Source organism: Schistocerca nitens, chromosome 1 (assembly GCF_023898315.1).
Source record: "Schistocerca nitens isolate TAMUIC-IGC-003100 chromosome 1, iqSchNite1.1, whole genome shotgun sequence".
Taxonomy (NCBI): domain Eukaryota; kingdom Metazoa; phylum Arthropoda; class Insecta; order Orthoptera; family Acrididae; genus Schistocerca; species Schistocerca nitens.
In genome coordinates, this window is record NC_064614.1 from 220,174,692 (window position 1) to 220,200,869 (window position 26,178).

General features: G+C 44.5%; 1 protein-coding gene across 1 annotated transcript in view; it reads right to left on the minus strand.

Moving 5' to 3' along the window:
* The window catches only part of LOC126237501 (proline-rich protein 2-like), a 54,249-nt gene that overhangs the window by 20,955 nt on the left and 7,116 nt on the right, over nt 1–26,178 (minus strand). The window contains exon 2 of the mRNA XM_049947699.1: nt 3,139–3,656. Within this exon, the coding sequence (XP_049803656.1) occupies nt 3,139–3,656 (518 nt within the window). The remainder of the gene's footprint in view (nt 1–3,138; nt 3,657–26,178) is intronic.

Below are 26,178 nucleotides of genomic sequence, written 5' to 3' on the forward strand. Positions count from 1 at the left end.
CCAACTTACGTTTGACGTATTAGAGTCGTACTGGTTTTCTCAGGTCCTATCTTAGATACATGCTGATTCAAAGGATTATCTTGTCCGATATCTTACTTCCATCTACGGCTATCGGTGGACAGTTATTTACTATCTTCACGCGAAATGTCTAATCGTCATGGACATTCGAACTTTTTATTTTTGGATTTATATTAAGTATCCTCATTTACGACCACACTGTCGTGATAACTTCACTCTCGCACAACTTGCAAACTTTTTAAATTTATTCTTATGCAGTAAATACTCTGCAGGTGTACATATTCATTTTAAGTACCAGTAAGAACATTGTCCTCCTAAGTTTTCCCTTCGCACACTTACATTCTCGTACCTCATTTCTAACAGCTAGTACTGTTGCGAAGTAGGTGCTTGATTACTTTAGTCATTAATTGCAATAACTAGTTTTTAATGAACGGACTTGCTTCGACGTTTTTTCTGCGTCTTTAAAGACTGTGTGGCAGGCAGGCTCTTCGAACCTCAAGTACTTCATCAATTCCACTCCATGTCTGTGTACCAACAATGAACTTCCAGTTGTGAATATTCGATGATCCGTCTTCGCAGAACATTCTCAGTCGTTGAAAGGATGGCTACAATTATTCTACAACGATAGTAAACGTCTGAAAATTTCTGAACAATATTATTTCTTTAACAGGCTTCCGAAAGTAATTTATTATAGTAGTAACGATTTCGTAGCTGATGTTAAAACGTATGTTGCAATAATCTTCAGATAACGTCGCAAATGATGACGATTGACGTTTTGGCTAGGCATTCTTCGCTTTTGAATATCTACCATATTCCCGTAAAGTAACGTAACAAGGTAATCTGCGGAATCCTCTAGCGACACAAATACTGTTTAGACACGCGTGTTTCAACAGCCAGCTACTTGTTGACGAGATCCTGCCACGAGAGTAAGTAGTTTCGGCCTGCAGCAGATGTGCGCTTCTTGTGAGATTCAAAAATAACCAGTGTGCGTGCGCGTCAAGTATTGCACGAACACCGGAATGCGTCACTTCCGCACGTGCTGTGCTTTGGGCAGTTAGCCTACATTTTGAAATTCCACAAGAAATCATCGCTCAAAAGACTTGTGTGCCTTATATATCAGACGTATACAAATGGTCTAATATATTTCAGTACCCAGAACCGAAATTTTCGGTGAAGTTGCCGTCTGAAGACTTTTAGTTGCCTAACCTTCTCGCTGGCCGAAGTGGCCGTGCGGTTAAAGGCGCTGCAGTCTGGAACCGCAAGGCCGCTACGGTCGCAGGTTCGAATCCTGCCTCGGGCATGGATGTTTGTGATGTCCTTAGGTTTAACTAGTTCTAAGTTCTAGGGGACTAATGACCTCAGCAGTTGAGTCCCATAGTGCTCAGAGCCATTTGAACCATTTGAACCTAACCTTCTCCTTTCTCTCATGACAGATGAAAAAGAGTTACGCATGAGAAACAATTTTTTTCAATTTTTTGTTATGTAATGACACGTTAATTTTCCAGTTTTCGTCATAAATTACAGCTATCAGTACAAGGTGCAGCCACATACTTTGCTGGCCATCTTAAGCTGGATTGCGACACTGATCGATGCACACGTGTTCCTCTTCTTTAGGAAAACCTGACCTGATGACTAGTAGATTTAAATCAACTAACTGTTCAGGCACAACTATCAGCGCAGTTAAAAGCTTCAACCTTCCAGTACCTCTCTAAATAGTTCAGTTGGTAAGAATATGCCTTCGAAAGACAAGAGTCCAGTTTCGATCCTTAATCTGGTAGGCAGTTTCATTGTGTGTGGAATACCCGTCACTGCGTGCATTTCATAACAGAGTCTGGGGTGCATTTTGTAATTTCAGATGCTTACACACTTTTCTAACATCTGATATGAAAATTCTACAGTCACACCCATGAATATATACAAAGCGAAGTTACTAATGGGTATGAGTTGTCTTCCCGTAAAAGGCACCGAACGCCTGACTGAAGTCAAGAGCTGCCAAAAGTCCAAGCAAACGACGAACGTGAGCAGGAGCGACTATGTACCGATAGTGGCAGAGGGCAGTGCGGCTGTTATTGGTACCTCCCAACGAAGTTTGATCCGGAGAAACCACGTACCGGGCTGTCCGTTTAAGCCGCGCAGCCAGCAGCTGGGTAAAGATCTTTGTATCGCTGCTGAGTAACGTCAAGGGGAGATAATCGCATATCCGTGAGGTACCCCGAGGCTTGTGGGTGGAAATGAGGAAACCATCGAAGAAACCGTCTGGAATCGGCACGAAAGGTGACATAAGGTCCTGACTAATTTCCGTACACACTAGGGCCAGAAGGGGACGAAATGTCCGATAAAACTCCAGTGGGAGCCTATAAGGGTGAGGCGACTTGTTCGTAGAACCCGCCTGGATAGCGCCATGGACTTCGCTGTCCGTGACGTTAGCAATCAGATCCGTCGTGGCATCCACTGGAACTGAGCCAAAGGAGAGCGCAAAATTGGAAATTTGTAGTAAGTTTCTATGGGACCTTTTGTGGCGGCCTTCGTAGCGACAACACTTCGCTGTAGAAACGGCCTACGAAGTCACCGCCGCACTTTTAATAGCGGGCCGACCGGTCCGCTGGAACAGTGAACAGAAAGATGAAAACCCAAACACTCGGATTAAATGAAAGTCGGTACTTATCTTTATTAATGACGATAAAGAACACAGTGGTGAACATGGTCTACAGAAATCTGTCTAGTTCGAGTCGGAGCGGCTAGGTCAGCGTCGGCTGACGACAAACAACAACTCTGCTGCGATGAACACACAACTGACTAGCAGGTACACAATTCGGTGGCGAGTATACAACTGAGCGGCGAGTACAGAACTGTCCTAGCGCTCGCGACTCCAGCGCTTAAGAAGCCAGAAGCCAGCGGTGGCGCGCGCAGACTTGCGGCGATTTCCTGTATCACTGGCGCTGCTTATGCGGACGGCGTCCGGACTTTGATGCTGCCAACCTTTTTGGCAGCGGGCTCGGTTGCATTACTGGCTAGGATATAACACTCCTCCCCCCCAAATCGCCGCACCGTCGTTGAATAATGACGTGGCGAGCGTCGACGGCGGGGGAGGGGTCTGGCCGCAGACGTAGCAGAAGAGACCGGGGCGGAGACTGTTGTCGGTGGCAGTCCCCGGTCCGGACCCCAGCATTGGCTGCGCGGGGCCTCGGGAAACACCGACGGAAAACCGAGGTCAGGGTGCACGCCTGTGACCACGGGCGCAGCTTCTGGTACTGGACGCGACGGGGCGTCGGGACCCACGAAGAGAGGCAGCGTCTCCTGACGCTGCGTCGACGGCTGCCGAGTGGGCGCCGGACAAGGCGCTGCGGTGTCAGACTCCTTGGGGGTGCCCAAGGAAAGCGGCTGCAGGACAGGCTGCACAGCCACCGCTTGGGAAGGCGGCCCGGCTGAGGGGTCGACGTCCATCAGCTCAGAAGGCGGTGGCGACTGAAGAGGGACCGCAGGCGCCGGAGCAACCACCTGGGGCGCTCCCGGATGAAGCTGCGCGGGAGGCATCAACGGGACGGGCTGTCGGCGTGGTAGCGGCGACGGCTGCTGCTGCTGCCCTGGGGGCGGCAGCGAAGTCGGAAGGCGCGGCTGGAACCCGCCGCGGACCAAATCTGTGGACAAAGAACGAGCGGGAGAATCCGGGCGGCCAGCGCGGCGCAACTGGTTCTGATGCCTCCTGTGCACCCCAGTAGCACCTTGAACAGTATAAAAACCGCGACCCTGGACACTTATCACGGTACCACGTTCCCAATGACGGCGACCGTGATAAACTCTGAAAAAAACGGCGTCGTTGCGCTGAAAACGCGTGCGATGCTCAGAAGCGGCGGGTCGATCCGGGGGGTGCAACAACCGTAGTAGGGTGCGATGACGACGGCCGTGGAGAAGCTCCGCAGGCGAAGGGCCGTCGCGTGGCGTGGTCCGGTACGACGACAGGAACGTGATGAGGGCCTGCTGACGAGAGTGCGTAGCACGAAGGCGGTCCATATGATCCTTGAATATGCGTACAAAACGTTCCGCTGCACCATTCGATTGAGGGTGGAACGGCGGAGTAAGAACATGGCGAATGCCATTGGCAGAACAAAAACTTTCAAATTCAGCAGAGGTAAATTGTGGACCATTGTCAGACACTAAAACTTCTGGAAGACCCTCAATACAAAAAATTGAAGTCAACGCCTATATAGTTTGTGCAGACGTTGTAGACTGCATGGGCACAACAAACGGAAAATTACTAAATGCATCTATCACGATGAGCCAACGAGAATTCCAATATGGACCAGCGAAATCAATATGTACTCGCTGCCAGGGACCGGCAGGGCGTGCCCACTCAAAATAGCGTTGAGGCGGAGCAGCTTGGTGTTCGGCACACGTCGAACAATCTGTAGACATCTGCGTAATCTGCTTATCAATGCCGATCCATGTACAATGACGGCGGGCTAGCTGCTTGGTGCGGACCACTCCCCAATGACCTTGATGCAACAAGTCGAGGACCTTGGATTGGAGCACTTGGGGAACCACTACACGAAGCTGGTCATTCTCGGTGCGTAACAGCAAAACTCCGTGCGAAACAGACAACAGATGACGTTGCGGATAATAGCGACGAACCACAGGATCCGATATGTCCTTTGCCTTGGACGGCCAACCACGTTGAACAAAACGTAATAGTAAACTCAGATGAGGATCCGTAGCTGTCTCACGTGCCACCTGACGATAATCAATCGGAAAATCCCGGAGGGATTGATGCTCATCGGCGTCAATCTGATGGCAAGAGTCGTCAGAGGAATCGAAGACATCATCCGCAGCAATCGGCAATCTAGAAAGCGCGTCAGCGTTTGCATGCTGAGCTGTTGGGCGATACAGTATCTCATACTGGTATTGTGATAACAAAAGAGCCCAACGTTGTAGTCTCTGAGCTGTCCGCTGAGGAACTGGTTTAGACGGATAAAACAGCGACGTCAGGGGCTTGTGATCTGTGACTAAATAGAATGGTCTACCATAGAGGTAGTGATGGAATTTTGTGACACCGAACACAATAGCCAACGCTTCCTTGTCCAATTGGCTATAATTACACTGAGCTTTGTTTAACAATTTAGATGCGAACGCAATAGGACGTTCGGTGTTACCGACTCGGTGAGACAACACAGCACCGAGGCCGAAAGAAGAAGCATCACAAGCTAACACCAGAGGCTTGTTAGGGTCGTAATGGACCAGACAACGATCATTCAATAAAGCCTCTTTAAGCTGCTGAAAGGCTGATTGGCAATCAGCTGACCACACAAACGGAACATTCTTACGGCGGAGACGATGCAACGGTGCAGCAATCTGTGATGCATTAGGTATAAACCTAATATAATATGTCAATTTGCCAAGAACTGCTTGCAATTCATACAGATTGCGAGGGGCGGGCAAATCACGAATAGCTGCTAAATGAGACTGGGAGGGATGAATGCCTTGAGCATTAATAACATGTCCCAGATACTCCATCTCCGTAAGGAAAAATGAACATTTATCGATGTTGCAACGTAGGCCTGCCTGAGACAACACTGTAAACAAACACTCCAAATTACGGAAATGTTCAGCAGGCGTCCGACCGGACACAACAATATCGTCTAAATAGTTGCAACACGATGGCACATTAGCCAGAAGTTGTGACAAAAAACGCTGAAAAACAGCTGGAGCTGACGCACAACCAAAAGGCAAACGCAGAAAACGGAACAACCCCAACGACGTGTTTATGACAAAATACTGTTGTGATTGCTCGTCGAGGGGCAATTGCAAATATGCTTCACGGAGATCAATTTTGGAAAAGAAACGAGCTTCCCCTAACTTATCCATCAGCTCGTCCGGTCTAGGTAAAGGAAAAGCATCAATGACAGTCTGAGGATTAACTGTCGACTTAAAATCAGCACACAAACGTAACTTGCCAGACGGTTTCTTTATAATAACTAAGGGAGAAGCCCACTGGCTCGCTGAAACGGGTTGAATAACACCGTTGTTTTGCCAACGACGAAGTTCATCTTCTACAGGTGCCCGGAGGGCGTGAGGCACTGGACGAGCACGAAAAAATCGAGGCTGAGCATTATCTTTTAACGTAATATGAGCGGCAAAGTTCGCAGCACAACCTAGTTCGTCTTTAAATATGTCACTGTATTGTTTACACAAATCGGTTATGCTGTCTTGAGGAACAACAACAGAATTAATTTGCAACACATTGTCTTGGATAGACAGACCAAACAAGTCAAAACAGTCTAATCCGAAAATGTTTACACTGTCTGTAGCGCGGAGCACTGTGAAGGAAACTGTTTTTGTATTGCCACGGAATGTGGCTGGCACGCTACATACACCTAACACAGGAATTTGTTCTCCACTATAAGTAGCCAAAGAATGTTTTGCCGCTGAAAGTTTAGGGCGGCCGATAGCCGCATATGTAGCACTATTTATGAGAGTCACAGACGCACCAGTGTCTAATTGAAAATTGAAGGTCTTATCCTGGATGCGTAGCTTCACAAGTAGTTTATTACACTGTCTCTGGATCGGTGCAGTGGAGGCGGTAGACACAAAATCAGCGCGTTTAGCGCGTGTTCGCTGCTTACGACAACTCGTGGGTTGGGCGGGTGGAACAACAACTCCCGCTTCACTTGCAGTCTGTACATTACTATTTACAGCGTTTGAATTACGCCTGGGTCGCATAGCAGAGGGCTGGGTGGGTGGCTTATTGCGAACAAGTTTATTACCCACACGAACCGTGGAAGAGTCTTTAAACGCGACCTTCTGGGCGGGCTGGCTTTGAAGAACATGAATATCCATGGGCTGGGCAGCACTAGAATTGTTCTTGCGTTTACGCAAACAAACAGTCTGGATGTGTCCTTTCCTTTGACAAAAGTGACAAACCGCGTTTCTTAACGGGCAACGTTCACGAGGATGAGCAAGAACACACTTAGGGCAAGACTTAAGTCTATCATTTTGCACACGCGGCTGACGAATGTGTTTAACATGACGCGGCCGGCTAGTGTTTACAGTCTGACTCTGCTGGTGGGGCCGCGGGCGTGACATAACTTGCTTAGCACAGGCAATTTGAGAAATACATGGCTGATCTAACTCACACTCAGCATAGTCAAAAGTATCTTGGGCTTCAATAATGTTCATCACAGTCTCTAATGACGGGTCAGGCAACTTTAAGATAGCAGCACGAATACGAGAATCTGCAATGTTTTGAGTGATAGCGTCTCGTAACATGACATCACTGTAGGAAGCTCACACACACAATTAAATCGGCACTGACGGGTGAGGCCCCGTAAATCTGTTAACCACTGTTTATTAGATTGATGTGGCAGTTTCTTTAATCTGAAGAACTTGAATCTGGCTGCTGCCACATGAACTCGCGACTCGAAATACTCAGCAAGCTTGTTAACAACAACGTCATAGTCTAAAGCTTCTGGCTTGGATTCCGGGAACAACTTACAAAGTAGTCGATAGACTTCCACGCCTGCAGTGGAAATTAAATAAAGCTGCCGCTCAGTACCCGTGATTTTGTAGACTGTCATGTACGCCTGCAACTGCGCGAAATATTCTCGCCATTCTTCTCTTGATGCATCAAAAGCACGGAAAGGCGGTGCTGCCTGTGTTTGTTCCTTTTGTGTTGGAGGATTAGCCGCTTGTTTGGCGATTGCTTACACCAGACTTTGTATTTGCTGACTCTGTAACAAGATCAACTGTTGTAATTCGGCAGACATAGTGAACACAAATTAAACCAGCCCCCAAAATGTTATCGCTATAATTAGTATAACCAGAAACAAGTTGAACCAGCCCTGCACACGAGTTCGGAAGCCCTCGTCGCCAGTTTTGTGGCGGCCTTCGTAGCGACAACACTTCGCTGTAGAAACGGCCTACGAAGTCACCGCCGCACTTTTAATAGCGGGCCGACCGGTCCGCTGGAACAGTGAACAGAAAGATGAAAACCCAAACACTCGGATTAAATGAAAGTCGGTACTTATCTTTATTAACGACGATAAAGAACACAGTGGTGAACATGGTCTACAGAAATCTGTCTAGTTCGAGTCGGAGCGGCTAGGTCAGCGTCGGCTGACGACAAACAACAACTCTGCTGCGATGAACACACAACTGACTAGCAGGTACACAATTCGGTGGCGAGTATACAACTGAGCGGCGAGTACAGAACTGTCCTAGCGCTCGCGACTCCAGCGCTTAAGAAGCCAGAAGCCAGCGGTGGCGCGCGCAGACTTGCGGCGATTTCCTGTATCTCTGGCGCTGCTTATGCGGACGGCGTCCGGACTTTGATGCTGCCAACCTTTTTGGCAGCGGGCTCGGTTGGCATTACTGGCTAGGATATAACAGGACCAAACTGCCGAGGTCATCGATCCCTAGGCTTACACACTACTTAATCTAACTTACACTAACTTACGCTAAGGACAACACACACACCCATACCCGAGGGAGGACTCGAATCACCGACGGGTGCAGCCGTGCGAACCGTGGCAAGGCGCTTCAGACCGCGAGGTGTATCAAAGGAGAGTGCAGAACACCGTAATGTTGGCAGGGCAGAAGAATGTTCATGGAGAGCAGACCCAATATCCTTTTGGGTACCAAAACGCTGCCCATCATCAGTCGTAAGAACATTAATCAAATTACTCCGACGGTGGCGCCGTTCCGCTATGACATGATACATAGATGGACGCTCTTGTACTAACCCATCGTGTGTGTGCGCCCTGACCATAGCTCTTTCAAGGTGGCGGCGAGAAAGGGTCGTAGCCTTTGTCTTGGCATGATTCACCATTGCCTGGCGCTCTGGCAAATACTGCACAATAGTACTTCCCCGGAGAATGGTGAAATAGGATTCCTGAGTCCATCACGCCATGCTGGAACCTCCCTTCCATAACCAATCAAGGCCTTGAGGAAAGCAGGTTTTTCACAGTACACCCACCAAGACAGGGCACGACAAGCTGCCCACGTGGTCTCGATGAGCTGCCGGCAGTCGGTAAGGTGGATCGTGTTCAGTTTCCATGGTCCACGGCCGTGCCACACCCTTTGGCGGCAGAGATTGATGACGCAGACAGGCGCGTCATGGTCAGAGAATGCAGTGGGCCAGACTTCAGGAGCCTGCGCCCCACTGACAATATTGCGGGAGATGTAAATAAGATCGAGTCGGCTGGAAGAATGGCTAGTGAAATGGGTAAACCCCGGACAATTGCAATGAACATGCTCCGGAGAATCCACTAGTCTGAGGTGCCGGAGAATTGTTGCTAGCGCCGCGCACGGAGATTGACGTGGTAGTTGGTCTTTGGGTGCCTGTGTGCAGTTGAAATCGCCTCCCATGATCAATGCATCCTGCCGTCCCAGGAAGACAGACGTGACTGTCTCTGAGAAGAAGGTGGCGCATAGACATTGACGATCCTGACGCCACTAAACGTGAGAGCCATACCTCTGGCATCAGGGAGATAGGCAAATGCATCAGTGAGGGTACCATCACCTAAGAGGATCAGCACCCCACTACAAGGGGGGGGGGGATGAGAGACATGCGCTGTTAAAACATGGGGAGCCCAGAAAGTGGCAACATGCACCTCCTGAAAGAGAGCTACGCCAACGTCCGCGGCATACAGCATGCCATGGAGTAAAGCCAGTTTGTGGCGTACGCGAATAGTGATGAAATTGACCGTGGCTATGCGATAAGTCTGGAAAGCTGCCATCGCCAGGAGGACATGCGATTCAAACACGGGGGAAGCACAGGAAACTCCGTGTTAGACTCCCACGGAAGGGCACATCACTGTGATGGGGAGGGAGCCAACCCCACCAAGGTGGGTCGATCGTTCTGTACACCTTCAGAATGTCCATCCTCGACATCGACGTCTCCCACCCAGGAGACAGACGTGTTACCGGGCCGATTCAGTGAAACAATGTCAGAGGTGGGCCCACAGGTAGCTTTAGACCCAGAAAGGGAATAAACCGAATCAGATGCAGGAGAAGGAAGGTCGGTGTCCGGAGGTGGATGCTGACTGGAGATGGAGGCAGGGAAGGACCTCGCGTCGTCAAGTGTCAGGGCTTCAGAGGACAGCACACCATCAGTAGCAGAGTCGTCATCCTGTGCAGACTTCCGATTGACGCAGTCGTCAGAAGGGGTACGGCGTTGTCTCTTCCGTTTCCTCGGCGACCGTTGATTCCTTACATACTGTTCTGTGCCGGATGGCGCGCGGCTATCGTCCGACATGTGGCCAGATGGTAGAAAGGCGGAGGTAGGTACAGCTCCATGATCAACAACCATGGGGTGGGGCAGATAGCTTGCGTCTGCTGACGGTCGTCGTTCATTTGTATTACCTCCGGCAGGGGTGTAGGAGAGACAGGCGAAACGTCCATCGCGTAGTCGTGAGGAGCCGACGCCGGTACCGACTGATTCATAGGCCGCCGCAGGCAGACGCGTAAGACAAAGGTAACAAAGTGGGCGCCGCAGGAGGAGCGACGCCTCCGATCGGCGTCTGAACCAGTCTACGTCGGAGACATTCAGAACGGGCATGGCCTTCTTAGCCACAACGTGCACGGGAGCGCGGCTGGCGATCATACATGACGACAGCCCTGCAGCCGGCAATAACCAAGTAGGAAGGAATTTGTTTCCGTAATTCAGTTTTTATCTGACGAACACCACTGAGGACACGGTACGTTTCGACGGTCTTCCACGTTTTAGCCACGTGACTGACGACGCTGACGTAAGATTTAAAAGCGGCCACCACAGCGTCCGACGGTACTTCAAACGGGAGTTCGAAAACCCGCAACGTTCGTTGGAGAAAACCAGCGTGATAAACCACGACATCCCTATATGTCCGTCAGAGTATCGGAACTTAAATCGTTAGCGTGATGCCGCACAACGTCCGCGCACAGCTCGTCGTTCGCCAGCGTTAGGCACACAGTAGTACTGAGGATCGAAAAATTTATTCCGAGAACACCTTGTGGCGGTAGGCACATTTCTTCCCGTATAAATTGTTCAACTTCATACGCCTTCGATCGTTCGTGATCTAACGGAAAAGTTAATTTCATTGTCGCTTGGCGGTAAGAAAATCCCATGCTGATCAATTGTAAACAGACGCGCGCTCGCTAGGAAACAGCACAACACGCGAGACGCAAACAAGGCGTGCGCGCCTCACCACAGCCAAAGGCTGACTTACTTAACCACCACGCCGTAGCATTTATAATTTACTCTATATTGTACTTCTTGTCTTCTGACCATTCACTGTTTCTTTTTTGCTTTTTTTCACTGTTCAGTACACCTTCTTCCTGTTTTCATGATTGATCTGTGTTCAGTTTTTGATGGATTATCTACTGAGCCATCTTACCACTAAATCTGAGGGGGGTGCGATTGGGACTTTCCCTTGTTAGAAGACCAGGCGAAAGTCCCTGTAGCATAACATTGCTCCCACCGGCTTTCGTCCTTGGCGCAGTGTATGTTTCGAGTTACCTTTCGCCTGAATAATGTCGTATCTGGTCATGACCATCGAGGTATACACCCTGTAACAAGAAAATTTCGTTCAACCAACCAGGCGATATGTTCCCATTTCACGACTGTTATTTTCAACTGTTTCCGAACAAATTAGAATTTATTTGCACTTCAGATGAGTCGTCTTAACAAACGATAACGAATAAAACACTCGGTTAGAACCGTGCAAGAAAGCCTAGCGGTGTAGCGCAGTGGTTAACATACTAGTCTCCCATTCTGTAGAACGACGGTCGAAACCCATGTCCGGGCATCCTAAATCACCTAAGGAAAATGACGGGATGGTTCCTTTGAGAAAGGGCACGGACTATTTCTTTCTCCATCCTTTCCTAATACGAATTTGTTTTTCGTCTCTAATGACCTCGTTGTCGCAAACACTCTTATTTGTTGGTGGAAGTTGGAGGGACCGGAAGAAAGGGAGAAGTAAGTAATTGATGATTGAGCAACGCCTGGTAGTTAGCTAATTAAAAACAAAAATCTTACCAATCTCGATAGCTACATACAGACTCAGATACAGTTACAGTCATGACCACTGAAACTGCAACATCATTAGGACGCCAGACAACTAAAGTCAAATTTGCAAGAAGTGTACCATTATACATAAATGAATATGCGTATAATTAAGATTTTTACCGCAACTGCAAAAATAGGACGAGAGTTATACGTTCTACAGTTGTATATAAATAAATAGTCTACAGAGGATTTCTTATTCAGAAAACGCATTTGAATGTTGGGTGTCACTGAAAAAGGAGAAAGTCTACCCACGACTTGTCGTAATTCCACAGAAGTGGGGTTGTGGGCAGCCATTTATTTTCAACAATATTGCTAATCGCGTTGGTTGGAATCCTTCGAATGTCATGGAAATACGAAATCGAGTGTTCAGAAGGGCCGTACTCAAAGCCGTGTACGACGAGTGCCCGAGAGCATCGTACAGCCGTATCAGCGTGACGACGTATGGAGCAGTACGGAGCGTCGAGGAGGCGACACTTGTTGTGCGTGTGCGTCGACAGTAGTGCGTTCAACGACAGCGCTGGACACAGGAGAGGCAAAATATCGTTTTTTCTGTCTAGCACCCGTTCTGCATTCCACATCAAGGCAGATGTGTCAATGTATGGAGGCTGCTGGGAGAATGAGCGTTGCCAGACAACAATCGTGACCGTTATATGGACGTGGCACCTGGCGTGTTGGCATGACGTGCCATGGGGTACACCTCTGGTTCGCATAGCCATTAATCTGCACAGCAGGCAGTACGTTTCTGTAGCGTTAAGGTCAGTAGCTGTGCCTTACCTTTGAGGGCTCCGTGACGTTTATCTTTCGACAAGACAGCGTGAGATCTTATGTTATCCGTGTTGTCCAGACGAACTTGGATAAAGAGGGTGCCCAAAAACTGTCGTGGCCAGCAAGTTCTCCACATTGAAAACATCTGGTCTTGGTTTTCCGAGGGACTGTCACGCTAGCCCTTGCCAGCTGCTACGGTAGGAACTCTGTCACAAAGGTGAAGCTGCCTGGAATGACGTACCCACTTCTGTCATGCCAGTGCAGTGCACCAATTTCTTGTTTCCCTGCTGCACATCAGCAAATCACAAATTTAATCATTTGTTGTTCTTGTGAAATGTGTTCCTATTTATTTAAGCTCGTGTTTTTTAAGTATCTGGTTGATATATGAAAATGTCTAAGACTGATTTTGATATAGAAATATATAAATCTCAGTGTGGGGAAACAGATTTGTGTTAAAATCTAATACCGAATGGAAATATCTGCATGTGAATTTTAAAATTTTCCCGGCGAATTGACTGTTCAAACAAATTTCGGGCTTGCAGCCGGTCGTCGTTCAATACTTCGCACGATATTTCAACTGGGCACCTGCCAGTCATCTTCAGGTGAGCCGTCGCAGACTGGCGATAAGGTTCTCCGCTCCGCAATATATAGCGTATTGTAACTATTCTGCGCATGCGTCGAAAACTTGATAGTTGAACCAACACTGCCCGCCGGCAGCGCCCTCGCTGGTGGAATAGCGGAACTCAGTCGCCCTCTGCGTTGCTGTTTGCCACGGCCGTCGACGCACTCTGTCGTCTTCCATTTGAGCAAATCGTGGAGATGATGGGATTCCATGCACTGTCCAGCTGGTAGCCGCTGTCACGGTTTAACAGATTTTCCGCCAGTCGTATTTCTACGGATTCTTTAATAATGGAGTCCCAGAAAGACGTTGCTGTAGACAAAATCATTGTTTTCTCATACTCCATTGAATGTCCAGTAGAAATACAATGTTCAGCAATAGCGGACTTGCTTGGCTGCAAAAGGCGGGTGTAACGTTGATGTTCAGTGCAGCGTTCTTTCACGGTGCGTGTGGTTTGACCTATGTAAGCCATACCGCATTGGCACGGTATCTTGTAAATTCCGGCCTTTCGTAGTAACAGATTGTCCTTAACTGATCCCACAAGGTCCGCAATCTTCGATGGTGGGTGGAAAACCACTTTTACCTGAAATTTTCGGAGGATTCTCGCTATTTTAAACGAAGTGTTGCCAACGAAAGGAAGAAAAGCTAAAGATTGTTCCGGCATGTTCTCCTCTTTATTCACTTCCTGCTTCTTAGTTTTAACTGTTAGTGCCCTGTTAATCTGCCGGATGGAATACCCATTTTCGCTGAATACTGTCTTTAGATGGGCGAGTTCTTGAGATAAGCTATCTAGATCTGAGACAGTATGAGCTCTATGAACAAGCGTTTTAAGCAAACTCATGGTTTGCGATGGGTGATGGCAACTCGATGCTTGCAGGTACAAATCAGTATGAGTGGGTTTCCGGTAAACTGAATGCCCTAGAGAACCATCATTCTTCCTTCGAACCAGGACATCCAAGAAAGGCAAACAACCATCTTTCTCTATTTCCATGGTGAACAGGATGTTGCTATGAATGGAGTTGAGGTGATGTAGAAACTCCATTAATTTATCTTCTCCATGAGGCCACACTATGAAAGTGTCATCCATATACCGCCAGGTGCCCAGTTGAAATATCGTGCGAGGTATTGAACGACGACCGGCTGCAAGCCCGAAATTTGTTTGAACAGGAAATATCTGCAGTTCACGCTACGCGATACTAAGTCCGGACAATTCACCTGCGAGAAAGCAATTCGTTTTCAAGGACAAAATAACTCAGATTAAAATGTTGCCCCTGAAAATAGCTAATCTTCGCCTTAGTCTCGTAAACAACCATTGTAGCAGGACTGTTCCTGTAATACTTAGCTAATGAACGAAAAAAATTCACGCATCTGACTTTCTGAAAAACTGCTTGAAAATTCACAAGACAGCACTTTACTGAAATATTCTAGTGGTATTAAGCTTCTGAAATGATATGACATTTTATAAAATACACTACGACAGTCACTGTGCCTTACGATGGACACGAACTTTCATGGTGATTAAATTTATTGGCATACCTGTGCTACCGGAATGCTCGAGCTGTTACTATTAGGATTATTGATTTGAAAAAAGCCAAATTTCATTTGCCCTACTCGCGATGTGTAATGCAAGAATCCAAACACAGTCATGAAAGTAAGGAATGAAAAATGAGACACTAAACTTAACGACTAATAAATGAGAACAAAGACTCCAAGTATAAATATGCTTCATTAAGCCATAACAACAATACACCTTTTCATAGAGTTTCACACAGACAAGTTAGCAAAACTATTTCTGAATAACTCTCTTGTGTACAGTTATTTCCTTGACACTTGTTTCAACTGTCGGAGGACAAATCTATGTGCTTCACTAAAAAATTTCTACAGCGATATATGTACAATGTTCTAACAGTGAGAATCTACACAGTTACAAATATAAAAGGACTGAATTACATTAAAAAATTGGCTTTATCGTTCTTGCAGCCATATCATCTCATTTCCTCAAAATTTTTTCACAAAACATGTTATTACAAAACCATTTTTTTAAATAATGCTGCCTCCATTACGCGACAGGTCACTTTCCATCCTTTTCAAACCAGATACGTAGCCAGACTGTCCAACACACACTGCCTGCTACTCTCTTCAAAAGAAGTAACCTCTCTGACCAACATCTGTGGTCTCAAGAAGAGACTTTCAAAGAATATGGTTATATCGATACTACAGAGGTTGAGTACATTTATCAAATTCTTTTACATTTATGGTCAAAACTGCTTGAATGTCTTCATGGCAAATAGGACAGCTACCTTTCATCTGCTCACTATAAATCAAGTTTCATTATTCACCATCCTTCCTCATATCGCAACTTTGTCAGCTGTTTAAACCGGGTGCATTTTCTCTGGTGTTCCACCAGATATTTGCTATTTCGTTTTTACGGTGTGTAGCTGGAGTCACCCCAAACAAACACTGCTCAGCACATCCTTCAGTGACACCCAGTGTCGACGGAAACCATTGGTTTGTTTCCTTTGTAAACAAAATTATTTTTAAAGCCGAATTTTACATGCCCATTCGATAGAGTGGTGGCAAATTAATCTAATGCGACCTTCGTACTATCGGCAGATATTAACACGGACTGCAAAACACGAAGAATAACCACTTCTCCAGCACCGCTGCTACATCCTACCAGTGGCAGCAGTCATCGCGGGCCAGAGCAGCAGGCGGGTCGCTGTTGGAATACCGGTTATTCTTTGTGTTGTACTCTCTCTGTTAATACATACCGATAAAACGAATATTGCAATAGACTAATTTAGGACCGCTCTATTGAATGGGCGCGTAAAATTCCGCTTCAAATTTCATTTTATATGTAAGAGGAAAGAAACTTACGCTCTCCGTCGGCATTGGGCGTCACATGAAAGACGTGATGACCTGAATCCGTTTGGGCTGACACCAACTACTACATCGCAGAAACGAAATTACAAATATTTGCCAAAACACAGAGAAAAGGAACCAGGCGACTCTTAGAAGGGACATCCTGCTTGCCGAAATTCATTGAGTAAATGGCTGCCCGCATCTCGTGGTCGTGCGGTAGCGTTCTCGCTTCCCACGCCCGGGTTCCCGGGTTCGATTCCCGGCGGGGTCAGGGATTTTCTCTGCCTCGTGATGGCTGGGTGTTGTGTGATGTCCTTAGGTTAGTTAGGTTTAAGTAGTTCTAAGTTCTACGGGACTGATGACCATAGATGTTAAGTCCCATAGTGCTCAGAGCCATTTTTGAGTAAATGGCTCTGAGAACTATGCGACTTAACTTCTTAGGTCATCAGTCTCCTAGAACTTAGAACTACTTAAACCTAACTGGCCCAAGGACATCACACACATCCATGCCCGAGGCAGGATTCGAACCTGCGACCGTAGCGGTCACCCGGCTCCAGACTGAAGCGCCTAGAACCGCACGGCCACTCCGGCCACCCTTCATTGAGTAGATTTTCCCTTTGAAGTCGTATATGCAGTCTCCTCTAAAAATAGGTACAGGTACATGACGTTCATCGCACTCCAAACTGTGTTTGATCTTTTACATAAAGTATTTGTCATTGTGCGTTTGACACGTTGTAATACTGAAGTACAAAAAGAAGACATTTGCTACATTACAGACACTTTGTTTAAAAATTAAAAAAAAAAAATAAAAATTAAAAAATAAGTACATTTCAGTTTTATATTTATTGTTTTTAAGTTACCAAAGAGTTGACGTTATTTTATAATAAGCAGTATATTTTGAAAATAAACACAAAATAATCAATTCTTTGTATTGTAATATTGCTACAGAAATTTGCTATGCGGAAATCAGTGCTAATAGCCAATGAAAGCGGGTTACAAGCCGTGAGCTGTCTGGGGAGAAGTTAATCTTGCATTACTAAGCAACTGTTTCACGACTGGGTATCTAGTCTAGGTTTACCACATTACCAGTCAGACTAAACATTGATTATAATCTTTTACAGTCATACAACAACCGGTAATATATATATATATATATATATATATATATATATATATATATATATATATATATATATAAAGGAGAATTTTAAATAAAAAGAAAGAATTCAGTTTATATTTGCAAATTTATTTTAAAGATTGTTCATTGAAATTTCAGCATATTATACGTGAGTTATAACTGAGCTGGTGCCTTATTTACGATTGTGAAAATGTGAGATTGGAATCTTACTGAACACATAAAATATGGAGTCAAGATTGGGAGACTGGATACAACACTGCATTCATAAAACAACACACAAAGAACATTCAAACACATGCAAGAGAAAGTTAATCACTACAAACAGATTCAAATTTTTACCCAAAGAATTTAAGTTCGTAGCACAATCCTGTCCGTCATGTAATTACCACACACTGGTATACTAAATTCATATTAACTCTTTGTGAAATCTTCCCAAGAAGAATAGCTGAGGGCTACTTTGAATTACACCACATGCTTCACGTGGTCAACTTGGTTTACACAAAGCGTATAACTCCACAGTAATTTTGATAATAAAATAAATTCGATCGAAAAGCAATTGACAAAAGAAAAACCTTGAACTGGTTACTAACGTCTTACTATTAACCTGATGGGTCAAACAGTTATATAAGCACGTGGTACTGGTCTCACAAAGTACACACCACGTGGGTTGAACATAAAGAAAAGTTGCTATATTAAAAATATTGTCAAGACGAGACGTTATAATCACACAAGCATTTGCATTTAAGATTGATCTTACTTAGAGTTACTGATCAACACGTGGTTCCACTTTACTCACAAAGTAGTAACAAAGCAACTCCCGGAAAATATGAACCTCACACGAGAATTACACTACCTGCAATTTAAGATAACCTTAGATATCTTAGAGCTAAACCCGAAATAAAAGTGATTAAATCCTCAGTTAGGCTGAACTTAACAAATCCATTGTCCTACGGACTCAGCAGACACCCGCTTAGCCGGAGATCTTACCATTTCAGACGCTCGCTACCGCCAGACTGCAACTGCCTACCGCCAGACTGCTACTCTCCAACTGCCGGACTGCAACTGCCTACTATCCAGCGTGCTCCTGAGAGTCGCTCACAAAGACAAACGGAAGGGGCCAGAGGGGCAGCTTCCTATACCAACATGACAAGGGACGGACCGGACCATACTAAGAAGAGAAACCTCTCTGCTTTTAGGAACCGTAGCTACCTGTTCCGACGTTGATCCTACTGTTCTCTAGCAGACAGCCTTGTCTGCTACCCTCAAGCATGCAACTACAAACACATTTGATCATTCATCCTCTCACACAGAAGGGAAGGGGGATGACAGTATCTTATCGTATACAGTATATAAAAGAAAGCGGATGTAGGTTCCGTATGAGACTGTGTGACATGAATTACATATTAACTGTGTTTTAAAGTGTAGTAGTGTGACAGATCGTTCTTGTTTACGTGTAAAAGTAACACGTTCCACTACTCAGTCTCCTCCCAGATAGTCAGAAACGCCACAGTAAATTTAGAAGAGGAATTTATTCCATAAAAGACAACAAATTTGAGAAATCAAACATGAAAGGAATCCAACAGAGACCTTTCATAACCCCAACGCTCCGGGAGAAGACTGTGCAGGGAATTTTCTGGCCATGCTAGGACATTCCCAAGCAGGCTTCTCACACCCTACTTAAACCAAAAGTGTAAAGAAAAGGCAAAAGGTCACCAGCTACTTGCTAAAACACAATAATTTCAATCATCTTTACAATCTACCAATTTTAAAGAGAGAAAAAAAAACACACAATCTGTGACACCTATTTAAAAGATCGTGTAGACCTAAATCGGTCAGCAAGTAAAAACAATGGTTCCTGTGTCATTAATATGAAAACAATTTCTGGTTGTTACCCTTATGGAGTTCACCAGTATTTGCTCATTGCAAGAGCCAACTGATCACAGGCAAATTTATGACTGTTTATTAACAGGCAAAATTTATGAAAATAGCAAAGGTGCCACAGCAATTAAAAAGGAACATGAAATAACATCAGTATTACAAGGCAGAACATTACAATGCACAATCCGCAAAAACCAAAAAAAATGATAAGAGAAAAAACATGTTTTACAAAGTGGTTATCGCAAAAAAATTCTATATCTTATAAAACTAATAATCTGTAGAATTAACCTAACTATGTGGCACTAATTTAATCACTCTACAATATTTCAGTTAGTTAGCAAACAATGAGCACTGTGTCATTATACTGAAACTACAATAATTGTGTGATTGTTACCCTTAAGGGGTTCCTCACAATAAATATGCCCCACGCAAAGGCTAATCGATCACAGCCCAATGAGAATGAATAGCAATCTGACTGATAAACGAAGCAATGCCACTGCAATGAATTTACGAAACAAAATAACACAAATCTAATACATCACACAGGAACAAACATTGATCAATAAAACAGTACAATAGTCAACATCTAAAAAAACACCAATAAATAAAACACCTGCAAAATACAAGAGTCAAAGTTTAAAAAAAATATAGAACACCTGCAAAATACAAGAGTCAGAGTTTAATAAACACCAATAAATCGAGTCCCTGCAAAACACACGAGTCAAAGTTTCTGTGACAGAAACACACGTATATGCATTGAATTAAGAACCGTATAATCACTGTTCACTGATACACTCACTAGTTCCACTGTTCCGAGGCACAATATAAGGGGAGGGGGAGGGGGTTCGTCGCCGCAGCTGTCAATAGGGATTTTTTGTCCATCTGTTGCGTGCAATCCCGCCGTCTCTGCCCTCTCATGAAGTTTCTCTTGGTGGTCTGTGTCACGTACATCTCGATTTGGTTCCATGTTTGTGTTGTCAAATTCGTGCGGTATCCTCGATTGACACGCCAGGTTGATATTCCTGGGCAAGGATGACACTTCAATGGCTCTTCTTTGTGTCACCCTTAGCGACCAGAGAACATCGAACCATGATTTACTGTCGCTTGACAGTAGGCATCCGTCAGGAAATGTCGATAGGCGTCGTTGACGTCTGCAAGTTTCTTTGGACAGTACCTGTCAAAAGGCTCCACACCCCTTGTTTTGTTTCACCGCGGCCGTCTCGTCACGGTCGCGTGCGTGAGGTGCATTGCCAGGAGATGGATTTCCGCGCGGTGGACCACTCGCCCATCTCAGGTCATTCCCTTCAGGAAAGGGTCGCCCGGGGCGGCCACCCATTAGCAGCAGGTACAAGGGAAAGTGTTTGCCGCGGCCCTTCTTTTGTGGTTGACCGCGCTCCCGAAGTGGCCTGGCTGACAGCGTATCCCGCTGGGAAACCTGCCAGTTTACAACTAGTCCGGCTGCTCCCGCTGTCTCTTAAGAGTTTTGCCGGTTCGCTTTCACGTTCTCGACTGCATTCACAGAAATTTTTTTAATCATCCTTATGTGATTACACAATGTCATACATAATACCACTTAGTATTGTCTTTCACAATTTTTAAGAACAAAGTGAGACTTAATTAATTTTTTTTTAAATAATTAGATGAATCGACAATATAAAATAAAATTTAAATGACTTGACAATGTAAAAAAATAAAAGTGAAATGACTTTACAATGTAAAAATAAAAAATTAAATGAACTGACAATATAATATTTAAATCCACATCACTAATGTGGTTCACTTACGTTCTAATAAATCAAATGCTATTTATTAAATAACTAAAATGAATAGGATTATCCCTTGTGCAAGTATAGGTCAGGACAGCATAGGGTTCACAAGTTATTTACACACACACACATGCACACCTGTTGTCTATTCTACAAACTAACTACCCATAAACATGCATTACTCAAAATTCTACTTCTATCCACTACTAATTAATCCCACAAGCCACTTCAATGCTACTTCAACAAAGTGTTTACGCCACTACAGCAATGTTCTAATTCGCCCTCTTCTTGACGCTCGCGGCATACGTCTTGTCACATGATAAATGGAGAACTTTCCTTAAACATACACAGTAAAAAGAACAATGGTTATTTACACGCAAAAACATTTATACCAGTTCGCACACCTGAAAAGAGACTCGCAATTATACATTTATCATACTCATATATTCACACATAACACAGTAAGAAAATTTCATCTAAAATTACGTTATCACTAGAATTAATCACACAGATGGCTCTGAGAAGGTTAAATTATTTTAATTATACAGGTTATACTACATTCTCTTACCCATTTTGCTTCGATTTCGTTCCTTCTTTACGTTACCTTTCGCTTCCAAATCAGTTATTTCGCCTGTGGTGGTTATTCTGGATTCATTTCTCATGAATGGAAAAATTGTGGTCACCTCTATTCTGTAAAACAGTTTCATCTTAACATATTGAACTTACAACAGACACAAAAGATCCGAATCCTCCTGCAGTTTAAATGACAAATGTTTTGCTTCATCCTTATTACCTTAAACCAAGCTTTCCTTCGTTCCCATAATCAAAATTATTTAGTCATCCTCTACCTTCAAGAGGGAAACTTCCTCAGTACAAATCATATAAGCTGCAGTGCATCCCGCACCAGCGAAAACAGTAGGCTGTAATGCTCACAGCATCAGCAAAACACATAAACGTCGCTTTTCTGGGACAAGTATTAACGCAGAATAATTTTTCAGGCTTTTGCTCAACATCAATCAAGACTACAAAAAGGATCCATATTTCCGTTCCATTCTCCATTTGCTGAAAAACTGCTCGTATTTGACTACCACAATAATATTTCAGGGCCACGTAAATTACACAAACCACAATTCTTCTTTCACCTTGAAGGGAATCAATATACTTACGAAATCCACAGACAGCACTTTACGTACTCAGCTATAAAGAACAAAAAAGACATATATCATCAATGTTAACATATCATCGCATATTGGGAAGCCAATGGTTAAACAATCGTATTATCGCATCCTGTTTTCAAGATTCCAAACTTACTCATTCCTTTCTCAGAGTTCTCCTTTCTTAAAATATTCATACAACACGCATACTATAGTAAGAGATCCTCATTTATACTGACAGATATAGAATAGTAATAGATAGATAGTAGCACTGAAAGCAGAAAATCGGAAACAAGGCTACTAACAGCTGGGGACCTGGGTTTGCCAGACCCATAATACCCACAGATCGGATATTCCCCTGAGTTCTTGCACTAATTCAGCAACGATCGTGCTTCTCTCAGGAGCGACTCCTTTTCAATTTACTCACACAAAAAAAAGCATTTCACTCGTTCACAAGGAAACCTTTTATGTTCACATTAGAACCAACCTAAATCCTAATTGCACAAGGAAAGAAAAAAATTAAAATATCACTTCAATCAATCACATAGAAACATCTTTATCATTATTTTTACCAACATATTATTCAAAATGCATACGTCACAAATTTAAACTTAATCAATTCTTTCTCCTCACCGTCCTCTCTACTTCTCACTGTCCTTTCTACACATTTGCCATGTCGCTCATTTGTTCCGATTTGGCGCCTTCTGGACTGATCGTTTGTCATTGCCGGTTTCGTTCATTCCCATTTGCTGGATTATGTCTAGGGTTGGCCGGCCGAATTTCAACATCATGTGGGGCTCCGCCTACAATCCTACTCCCACCGTGTTCATCGTAGTAACGATGCTGGTTGCCGTACCTGTTGCGTTCACGATCTTGTCCCCATCCTCTATCATTTCTGTTGTTCCACCTGTGTTCGCGACTGTTACCCCAGTTTCTATACGGCCTGTCCCGATTATTGTTCCGTTCGCGTCGCGACGACCAGTCACGCCGTTGATTAGTACGACGGCCACGACTGCGATCGCGCTGCTGTGCCCCGTAATAACTTTGTGCCTGATTAGGCGGGCATTCTGCTGTATTGTATTCCAACTCTTGGAGAAGTGTTTTAAAGGTTTCCACGTCCTCTTTGCATCGTCCCGCAAGAATGACGTGCCGCAAGTGCATCGGCAATTTGGTGATGCATATCCTAATTAGTTCCGCAGGCCCGTATGGGTCGTATAAAAATTGATTTGCCTGCAGCATGTGGTCGAATAGGCGTGCAGGGCTGCCGAAACCAGACTGGTTCAAATTTGGCAGCATAATTATGCCATGTTTGACCCTATCTTGTGCCGCTTCCGACCAATAGGCGGAGAGAAAGGCTTGTCGAAACTCCCGAGTGGAGTTGCAGTGACGCGCTGCCGACCTCATGCGACTCGCCGGTTCGCCTTCCAAATAGCCACACATATACTCTATCTTATGTGAACTTGCCCAGTCGGGAGGAAGACAGAACTCAAATTGCTCGAGCCATGCTCGTGGATGTATGCCTTTTTGAGAATTTCGGAATATCTCAAACTTTCTTACCGTAAGGAAATGTTTGAAATCAAATCCCCGCATTTCCTCCTGTCGAGGCCCTTGAATGTTTCTATTTCTCTCATGTCTGCCCCTTAAATTACATTCTTCCCTGTCGTCAAAATCTCCCTCGTGGCCGGAGTCCCTCTCTGCACTGTTCGTACGGCTATTTTTATTGCTATTGGCGAGTTCGGAATCACACGCCATGCGGTTTTCCAGATGCGCCACGCGTTCTTGTAATTCGCCTGTTACAGCTTTGTGCTGTCTGTTCACTTCGAATTGTCCCTTCTGAAATTTAAGAAGCGAACGCACTTCTTCGGTCTCTGCGGCAGCTACCGGTGTAGTATTGTTCTCGCTTTCCGTCAGCTTCATCGTGCCTACAATGTCCGCTAATGCCGCAATCTTCTCATCTATTTGTCTCTTGCCCTCCGCCCCAGTCTGCTTCAATTGTTCAACCTGCTGTTCCAACGCGTGGATCGCTAAACTGTTGTCCGCTATTGTGTTGCTAACGACCGTGGGACAATGCGTTTCCGCCTCTTGGACCCTCGAGAGTACCTGTTGGTGCTTCCTTTGGCATTCTTCTCTCAGCTCTTGGAAATTCCTAAGGAGCCGTTCTTCGCTTTCTTTAGATTCGGCCTCACCACTCCGCTTACTCTGTTCTAAGGCTTGCAGACGATCATCGATTTGTTCAAATGTACGGCCTAATTCTTTCATAATATCACTTTTTATTTCACTTGCCAGATTGTTTATTCTTTGTGAGATATCATCGGACACTCTCTGCATCGACTTGTCGACTTTATTTGTCTGCTGGATTAGTTTTTCTGATTTATGCGTCATTTGTTCGCCTAGCTCTTGGATCGATTTATCGAATGTATGCGTCATTTGTTCGCCTAGCTCGCGGATCGATTTTTCAAATGTATGCGTCATTTGTTCGCCTAGCTCGCGGATCGATTTTTCAAATTTCTGTGCGTTTTCTTTACTTTGTTGCATAAAGGCTTTCATGAATTCTGCCAAATCATTTTGGTTAGTTGGGGGCAAACTAATTTCTGGCTCTGATGTGAGCCCGTTCGTGCTGTTTTGCATTTCGTCTGAAGTATTTTCCATTGCATTTTCGGAACCGCCCGACGCGTTAATATTGGAAATCAAATTATCCCCTTGGTCCATGTTGCTTAAGTTGTCGGACCGCTTACTTTTAGCTTGGTTACGTGTCAGCATTAGTGCAATTTACACCCAGTACGCAACACACTAATCTCAATAAATGTGTCCCCCAAAAATTACGACAGTCACACGAAAGATACCCAACCTAGTACGCACTTTTTCACACGCAAAACAAATTTTTATCTTTGATCGAAACAGTGCAATGTACAAGCGAGAACAAAAAACACACACACATATAAAACACACAAATATAGAAAACAAAACAACACAACGCCGCTCAACAACGCCGTGAATCTTTTGAACGTCTGCTCGGAAACAACGCAAAAGTTGTTTGAGCGCTGTAGGGAAAAAAAATTAAGATTATAACACGCTCGCAATCTAACGTATCAGAGATTCCAGAGTCTAGCGGAATCACAGAACAGGGTCGCCATGTGTAACGTTTTAGCTTTAATTTAGTATGATGGAAGCGTTACTGCTAGCCAATAGATAATGAAAACGGGTTACAAGCTGTGAGCTGTCTGGGGAGAAGTTAATCTTGCATTACTAAGCAACTGTTTCACGACTGGGTATCTAGTCTAGGTTTACCACATTACCAGTCAGACTAAACATTGATTATAATCTTTTACAGTCATACAACAACCGGTAATATGTATATATATATATATATATATATATATATATATATATATATATATATATATATAAAGGAGAATTTTAAATAAAAAGAAAGAATTCAGTTTATATTTGCAAATTTATTTTAAAGATTGTTCATTGAAATTTCAGCATATTATACGTGAGTTATAACTGAGCTGGTGCCTTATTTACGATTGTGAAAATGTGAGATTGGAATCTTACTGAACACATAAAATATGGAGTCAAGATTGGGAGACTGGATACAACACTGCATTCATAAAACAACACACAAAGAACATTCAAACACATGCAAGAGAAAGTTAATCACTACAAACAGATTCAAATTTTTACCCAAAGAATTTAAGTTCGTAGCACAATCCTGTCCGTCATGTAATTACCACACACTGGTATACTAAATTCATATTAACTCTTTGTGAAATCTTCCCAAGAAGAATAGCTGAGGGCTACTTTGAATTACACCACATGCTTCACGTGGTCAACTTGGTTTACACAAAGCGTATAACTCCACAGTAATTTTGATAATAAAATAAATTCGATCGAAAAGCAATTGACAAAAGAAAAACCTTGAACTGGTTACTAACGTCTTA